The following is an 8,218-nucleotide window of genomic DNA, read 5'->3' as shown; positions in this document are numbered from 1 at the left end:
TTGTCACTGGAGGGAGGAGGGAAGAAAGTCATTCCACAGCTCTGGCTTATAGCGCAATAAAAGCATTTTTGCCAGCAGTTCTGCAAATGAGCACACAGAAAATGGTGTCCAGTTACAGACTCTCTGGCAAGACAGCTCTTGGCAGATACGGCAAGCAGCGCATTTGCTTTGGGACTCTGTTGTTCAGACTTCGTTAATGTCCTTGAGCTTCATTAATTGTCATCACATTTATTTTCTCCCTGTGTTAAACCATTTTCCACAGTGCTGCGCTGCAACCAAGCCCTGCTTTTCCCTCTCCTCCCAGTTAAGGCCCAGCCGGAGAGATCTCACACTGGTTTGCCTCTGACCTGGGGAAACCAAACTGCAGCTTAGTTTATAGAAGCCAAGCGAACCCAAAAAAGTCACAAACATAACTATTTTAATGACTGTATTTTTAAAAGAACCCACTACACACAAGGTATAATTTTGTTGCTATCATAATTAAGAGGTATTTACAAGGGCTCACCAACCAGAAAGCAGGACTTGCTACTGTAAAATTCCTATGTGCTGTATGGAATAAAAGGCGCTGGGGCTAAAACCATGCACAGCCTCAGCTTGCAAACCCTTCCTCATGCGAGCAGCCTCGGTGAAATCCTATGAAATCCTCAGGGTTTCCATGGATGTGGAAATATAGGTTTTGAAGAAGTAAATTAAAAAGAATTAAAATGCCTATAGGAAAGACATTATTTAAATACAGGGAAAGGGAGTAAGGAAAAGAAAAAGCCAATTGAAACCAACAAGCCATTGAGAACAGAAAACCTCAGTCAAAACAGTTTATTCCAAGGATCCCATCTCCTTCTCCCGTGTTTCTTTTCAGCCCAGCAAGAGGCTCAAGCAGAAAGAAAACCAACACGTAGCTTGATAAAAAGCAACTTTTAATTTCATCAAATGGATCTGTACAAAAGTTAGCATTGCTTAGTCCGAAGCTAGTGAAGAGAACAGATAAGTAACAGGCAAAGTCTCTCAAACTTTATACAGAAAAATAGATTGCATAAAAAGGAGTTTTCTGTGTTCTCCCCCACCCCCAATGTCCCCGCAAAAGGAAATATGCAAAAAAATATTTTTTTTAGGAAAAAAAAAAAAGAAAAAAAAGAAAAAGTAGGAAACGTAGAAAAGGTAAAAAGATGATAACCTCTGAAACGTGGGTTTAGATTTACAAAGGTTTCTTAAAGGCACAAGTTACCATAAAATAGGTGGTTATTATATGCTCAGCATACAATGGAAGAAGTAGAAATATATCAATGAAAATATTAGTCTAAAACTAAGTACCTAAAACGTTTTTTTTAGTGGAGAGGGTTTTAGTTTCACAGCTTGATGGGTGATATCTGGTCCCTAGAAGCCAAAAAATTAAAGCAGAAGTTGATCATTTCTCATTAAATTACATCTTCCTATAAAGCAGTCCTGGTTCCGAAAGCGCACAAAGACTCTGCGATGCCTTAAGTCCCAATTTAACACCCAAGAGCAGGTAGCCAGGAAAACTGCCTGCTCCTTCTTGTGATCATTTTAGCCTCCCAATTGAATTAGTAACTGTTCCCCCCCTCCCCTTGTTATTTTACATTCCCATTTGAATTCCCTGTTGGTGACCAGCTCTGCGATGGGCAGATTGGGTCAGTTCCTCTCTAAGACGACTGCTGCAGTGTCCCAAGCCCAAAAACCAAGGAAAACCTCTAGACTCATAACACCATTTTATTGTGTCATCTCCACTAGTTTTATGCTCCCACCCCCAAATTCTTTAAAATCTTTTAAAATTCTACTTTCATTTTGTTGTGTTTTTTTGCACAAAATTACTTCATTAATTAAAAGACAAAATAATACAGAACATAAATACATATTTAACAGATTAAAAAAAAATACCAAAAAAGGAAACAAACCCCATTTTAAGCTTCCATAAAACAAAACAAAATGTTAATTACAGCCAAACCTTGCTCAGAAGAACTCTTGACTAAAATCAAACAAACACTTCAGACATGGAATTGGTTGGTCCCACCAGACTCGCTTGTTCCCACGAGATCATTACATGGAATAGCCGGGCTTTCGGGGCTCCTCCGCCTTGGTCCCAGTGAGTTCTTGCCCTCAAGGTTGGTCCGTTCCTCACATTGCAATAGACCCTTAAAGTCTCAATCAGCTTTTTCTTCCCTTCCCTTTCCCACACCCCCCCACCCCAGCTCCACTTTTTTGCACTTGTCAACTTCCACGACGAGTAAGTCCAGTTCAGTCCTCACAGAGGAGTCGAATGGTTTTTGTCCTTCATTTATTCAAAAGGAAAATCACCAGTCCTTTGCTTTTAATTTCATTGTTTTAATTGTATTAAAGAAAAATAGAGCTCTGTCCTTTTGGAGAGTTTTGAAGCAAGGGGACATCCAGTCGCAACGAGCAGAGTTCCCAGTGGCTCAGGAGGCACTTCGGAAACTTATCACGGCACTCCACGCTCTTCGTCTTCATTCCTTCATTAGTGCATATGTCAGGGAAGCCCTCGGGGGCTCCACACATCCTTTAAGGCCTCGTCAGGGTCGTATAGACCGGCTGGTCCCAGTTAGCAGTGGGGCTGTGAGCCGGCGGGATGGACAAGCCGTTGAGGATGGGTGTCGCGTAGGGCCTGCGGGATGAGTGGAAATAGGGATACTGGTAAATGCTGGAGGGGTAGCCGGGGTAGGGGTTGTAGTAGTTGGAGCTCTGGAGGTCCGTGTAGTCACACTGGGAGCTGGAGAAGGAGGCAGCAGCCGTGGCGGTGGAGGCGGTGGTGGCACAAGCCTGGGCGCTGTAGGAGCCGTAGTCGGAGTGTGCAGGGGAGCCATGGGACTGGTCACTGTAGTGGCTGGGGCTCAGCTGCTCCGTTTTGATGTGGGGCCTTTGCTGGCCCGAGTCAGCAGATGACGGCGATGCTGAGGCCGGGCTTTTGTGAGTCCAAACCTGGCTGGTCCCGCTGGTGCCCGTGGCCGAGTGGGAATAGGAAGCGCCATAGGAGCCGGCAGCAGCATTGGGACCATGGTCAGCCGGCATGGCAGCATGGCCATTGAGCGGCAGGTACTGGTCGAACTCGTGCACGTCGAAGGTCTCCATGTTGTTGATGACCTCGCTGCTCAGCTCGGAGATGTCCACGTTGCTGAAGTCGATGTTCTGGCGGCCGCTTTCCACGAGGCGGCGGCCCTCGTGCTTCAGCTCCTGCTTGCTGCCGTGGTGGAGGTCGGTTTTGGGGGTGGTGGGGGGGGTGGGTGGTCCGTGGGTCTGACCTGGGTATGAAGGGAGAACAAGGTTGAATGAGAGCGGCCACAGAAGACCCATTCCTTTAAGGATATTAAAAAAAATGCTGATTTCTATTCCCTCTTATTGCAAGGAAACAGGATTTAAATCTATGGCCCCGTGTTGGAGGTGATTGAGGTCCCCCCACAACCATGACACAGACATGTTGTCAGTTAGGGTAAACCACCCACACAGGTGTAGGTTCGGAGTGCAGAGAAGCCAGGGAACACACCGTATCCATCAGGACCACTCTGGAACATGCAGGACACCCCTGAACTCCACAAACCCCAACTTGCTTGGGAAGCAGAACCCAGGGATGGGTTTGCCGGGTCCCCTCCAGCTCTCCAAGTGGGCAGCCCGAGGCCAGCCCAGCTCTCCCGGAGGCAGAGGAGTCGTGCTGGGATCCCCAGCCAGGCTGGGTGAGAGCACAGACACGTCTGTAGCTGCAGGACGTTCGCAATCCTCCTGGAATCTGTCAACACGCTCCCTGTGCCAATTTGCAGTGCCGGAGAGAAGCCGCGAGCTCCGAGGGGGAAGCAGCGTCTTCAGGACCCGCTCCTCCAGACACCTCTTACAAGGCCAATGCGTTATTAACCCTTCTTAGCTCACAGTTAATTCCCCTCACTCCCAGGACAGCTGGGAATGTGGGATCCCTGCACTTTCGGGGTTCCCAATTGCAGTCACCTCTATCAGCATTTACTGAAGAAAACTGTGGCCACATTCTGGTGCAAAACCAGAGCTCTTGGGGCAACAACCCCTGCGCTTTTGGATGCTCCCAATCCTACCAATATTCACACAGCGGGGGCAGAGCAGCCCCTGCCTGCTCCGGGTTCACATCCCAAACCAGGATGCTTGGGATCTGCAGGTTCTTTTGCCCTTTACCTGTGTGATCACCGTGGTGGTGGGGCTCGGCCATGCCCCCCAGCCCACTGTCCGCTTTGTAGATCTGGGTGCCCGCATGGTGGCTGAGCTCAGCACCGGAGTCGGAGTCGCTCTGTCCGGCTTTCACGCTTTTCCTCCTCCGGGGCTGGTATTTATAATCCGGGTGATCCTTTTTGTGCTGGACCCTGAGCCGCTCGGCTTCTTCCACAAAGGGACGTTTCTCATTTTCACTTAGCAAGCTGGTTTGGGAGGGATTTATACAGGTTTTTAATACGAATAAAGGGGAGAAAGAAAAAACAATCCAAAATTAGTATCTTTGCATTAGAAGTTTTCAGCCTGTTTTCAGGCTCACACATCCCCAATTCCCTTACACTGATTTGAACAACAATTACAAAACAAATCTGCCATAGCAAAAAGAAAAGTTACCTTGCCAAAACGTATTTAAAAATACCAACTATTGAGGTATGAAAAACCCCAAGTGCTACGGATACAGATAACAGGGCAAAACAAAGTCCCCCTGCCCCATTTGAAATGCCTGTGCCAAATATTATCCCTATGTTTGTCCCACAAATGCCACCCCCTCACCCGACAAACAACGCTGCCCATTTCCAGCTTTGTTTGGTGCTTACAAAGAGCCCACAGCGCAACAGCAACGGGATTATTGCTTTCAAAGCTCTCCCCCACCAAAGACCTCTCTTTGGGGAGTCCCAAACGGCATCGGGAGCATTGCTGGCCCAAGCAGGAGAGATGCATGTTTGGTACAGATTGATGTGACTGAGTGTATCAGGGGATAAAATGTGGCTCGCTGAGAAGCAGAGAGCACGCAACAGAAAAAGTTTGCCACAGCGCTGAGCGTGCAAACACACAGATGAGAAGGGGAATTAGAAATCTGATTAAAATAACGGCTCAATATGGGCTTGCTTGAGTTTATAGCTTGGAAGTAACAAGCGAACCAAGCAAGCAAGGGGAAAAACTTTTAGAGAAAGCCTTTGTAAAAAAAGAAGTTAAGAAAGTCTCGATGTCCTGGGGACAGGGGAACCCTGGCCAGGCGCAGAAAGGGCCCACGCTGCACATGGCGGCGATGGAGCAAGGAAGATCCATGCATGACAAGGCGCTGGGGCAGGAGCCGAGCCCACCGTGGCCCCTGGAAGAGCGGCTTTTCGGAGCTGGGACCGGCGTGTCCTTCGCAGCGCAGCCGCACGCTGGGAGGGAGGGGAGTTGAGCTTCAGTTTGAAGCGCTTCACGGAGCCCCCCGTGGGCAATACAAGATACAGAAAGGTAAAGAGATTTAGAAAGGGGGAAGCGGGTGCAAACGCAGAATCCCGCCGGAGCGGCCCCGCTGAGAGCAGAGTGCAGGCGCGGAGCCCCGTGGAGGGATGCGCGGCCGCGGGACTCACCGCCAGAGCTTGCCCAGGGTCTTGCTGAGTTCGGCATTGTGCAGATGCGGGTACTGGTCAGCCAGCTTCCTGCGGGCGGCCTGCGCCCACACCATGAAGGCGTTCATGGGCCGTTTGACATGCGGCTTAGCCTTGAGCGATCCGTTGCCGCGGACGGGCATGGGCACCAGGCTCCAGTCGTAGCCCTTCAGCACCTGCGAGACGGCGTCGCGGATGCAGGCGGGGAAGCGCTCGTCCACCTCGGCCGCATCCACCTTACTGCCCATCGGAGCGGCGCCGGGCGGGCGCGGGGCGGGCGCCGGGGCACAGCCCAGCCCCTCGGAGCCAGCGGGGGACAGCGGCGAGTCTGAGTCCGAGTCCACGTGGGACATGGAACTGGTGGTGCCCGCGGGGCTGCACGGAGCCTCCAGCGCTTTGTCGTGCTCCTCGGTCATGTTGAGCATCGGCGGACGGGAAGGGGGGCGAGGGGCAGAGCCGGCCCGCGGGCGCGGGGGGAAGCCGCGCACCGCTCCGCAGGCGCCCGCAAGGCGCGGAAAAACAAAATATCGATAGAAAAAAAAACAGCCGGAATAATAAAAACAAGGCGCAAAAGCGGAAAAATCAGCCGATAAAGCGGAAAACACCCCAAACAAGTCCTGCTCCGTCCGGCCCCGCAACCAGCACCCACCACTGCGCTCCTCCTCCAGTGCGCGCACCGGCCCCGCAACGATGTACTTTAAGGGGAGGACGCAAGGCCACGCCCCAGACGCCGCTCCCCATTGGCGGAAAGTGTTGCTCATTTACATAAGAGGTGGGGCTTTCTCCCGCCCGCCGCTTTGTATTGGGGGAGAGTGGTTTCTCATTTACATGAAGGGCGGGGCTCTGATTTGCCCGCTGTCGCCGCCGGGAGGTGCCGCGGGCTGGGGTCGTGCCCCGAGGACGGCGGCTGCTCCTGGAGCCCCTCGCCGAGGGGCTAAGGCTGAGGTCGGTGCATGGCAGAAGCACCGGTGCGGCTCTGCTCGGTTCGGTTGTAAGCGGAGCCGGAGCTCCCCGTGCAGCCCGCCGGTAGCTGAGCACCGCGACCGCCGAGCGCTCCGTGCATCACCGAGCGCATCGTTTCTCCCCGCTCAATCCGACGGGAAAAGAAGCGGAACGAGCCGCTCCTCGGCCCGTCTCGCCTCTCGCTCTTCTCCGCTCTTGGTGTCTATCGGGCAGCGGCAATGCTCCCGGTCGGAGGAGGATGCAGCACTTCGGGGAGCCTTTGTGTCTAGGGGGTCCCGAAAAATCTCCCCGTTAGCTCCGGTACTGGGTTGTGCTGCTCGGGTTCCCCTAAACCCCCTTCCCTAAAATACCTCCCTGCCGCGCTCAGAGCGAGCCCGGGTTTTGCAGCGCTGACTTGGAGCATTTGATTCTAATTAGCCTCGGAATCCAGCTTTCTAATTGCGACTGGGGGGGGGGAAGGAGCAACTCCCCAGATTCCCATTTATCCGCTGCTTTCCCGCTGCCCCTTCGGAAAAAGGGGGTCAAGTACATGATTTACAGGAGGAAAAGTAGGAACTGTGTGAGTGCTTGAAGCATTCCAGTACTTAAAAAGTATCAGGAACGTGGTGGGTTTGAAGGCGTTTTGTTTAATTGCTACGATGTGTAATCACCTTGAAATCAAAAGTACGCTTTAAATTTAAATGTAACACTGTTTAAATGTGTTTTAAGTCCGTTTGCCTTCTATGTAAAAATAAATTTAACCTGCTAAAGTGCAAAGCAAGGTTTTATTTTCTTTAGAAATGCTATTTTCTCGTTTGTAATTTCTTTAGAAATTACTGATTTTGCTGATTAAACTGATCCTTCTGTTTCAGAGTCACAAAGTGAGTGAACAAAGGGATTTTAAAGATAATTTTACAACGTGTCTTTATAAACAAATACTGTTTTTAAGGCTCAAACCTTAAACTACATGTGTTAAACTTGCAAGTGAGGAATAACTGAACTTTTCTTCCAGGGAAAGAAGCCCTTGAGGACAGCAGGAACTGGAGACGTTGGTTTGCTTCCCCCTTGCATGGTGCTGCTTTTCAGGGCTCCCCAGCTCTGGCTGGGGCAGAGAATTGCACTTTCCAGTCCACACACTTGAATTCCTCTTTGTCCAGGGCAGGTAGGAGGAGGAGAGCAACTTGCAGTAGTTGCTTTCTCTTATTCTAGCGATGGACACGCAGAGCAGGGTACGTGTCCTGCTGCACGTCTGGCTTTGTAATAGTGCACAAACCATTTCATGTCTCTGAGCACCAGTTCTCAGCCAGGGTGGTGGAGGGAGCAGCATTGCTGTGCCTTGAGGTGAGTCCAAGCAGGGCAAGGCTGCAAGAAGCTGGGATGACACAGGGAGAGATGGGAGCTGGAGCACCTGGGAACTTCAGTAGCTCCCATTTCCTGAGTTCATGCATCCATGAAATAAAATGAGACTGTGCTGGGACAACAAGTTGGTTCAAGTGGCATCATTTGTTTTACAGGGTCTTGAGTTCAAATTTTGTAGGACAAAGTACCAGTGATGTTTGCACAGGGATGGGCAAATGATGGAGCTGCAGGGCAAGTCTTGCAGTGATCCTACAGGATGTGTCATCTAGACCTGGCCTGTCCATGGGAGCCTTAAAGAGTGCACCCAAGTGGGGTATGTTTATAGAGGGTTTGGTGGAACA

The 8,218-nt window shown here is 50.8% G+C and overlaps 1 protein-coding gene across 1 annotated transcript; it reads right to left on the bottom strand.

Annotated features, from left to right (window-relative positions):
• Nucleotides 1-897: 897 nt before the first annotated feature.
• Nucleotides 898-6,260, bottom strand: SOX8 (SRY-box transcription factor 8). The gene is made up of 3 exons (XM_061349230.1): nucleotides 5,559-6,260; nucleotides 4,162-4,400; nucleotides 898-3,269 (listed from the first exon to the last, which is right to left on the bottom strand). The coding sequence occupies exons 1-3, from the start codon at nucleotides 5,999-6,001 to the stop codon at nucleotides 2,533-2,535; spliced, it is 1,419 nt and encodes a 472-aa protein (XP_061205214.1). The 5' UTR covers nucleotides 6,002-6,260; the 3' UTR covers nucleotides 898-2,532.
• Nucleotides 6,261-8,218: the final 1,958 nt, after the last annotated feature.

Source organism: Neopsephotus bourkii, unplaced genomic scaffold, assembly GCF_033783945.1.
Source record: "Neopsephotus bourkii isolate Nb327-2 ecotype Australia unplaced genomic scaffold, CSIRO-AGI_Nbou_v1 NB_384, whole genome shotgun sequence".
NCBI lineage: Eukaryota > Metazoa > Chordata > Aves > Psittaciformes > Psittacidae > Neopsephotus > Neopsephotus bourkii.
The sequence above is the reverse complement of the archived record's forward strand: the minus strand, read 5'-3'. Positions and strand labels throughout refer to the sequence as shown.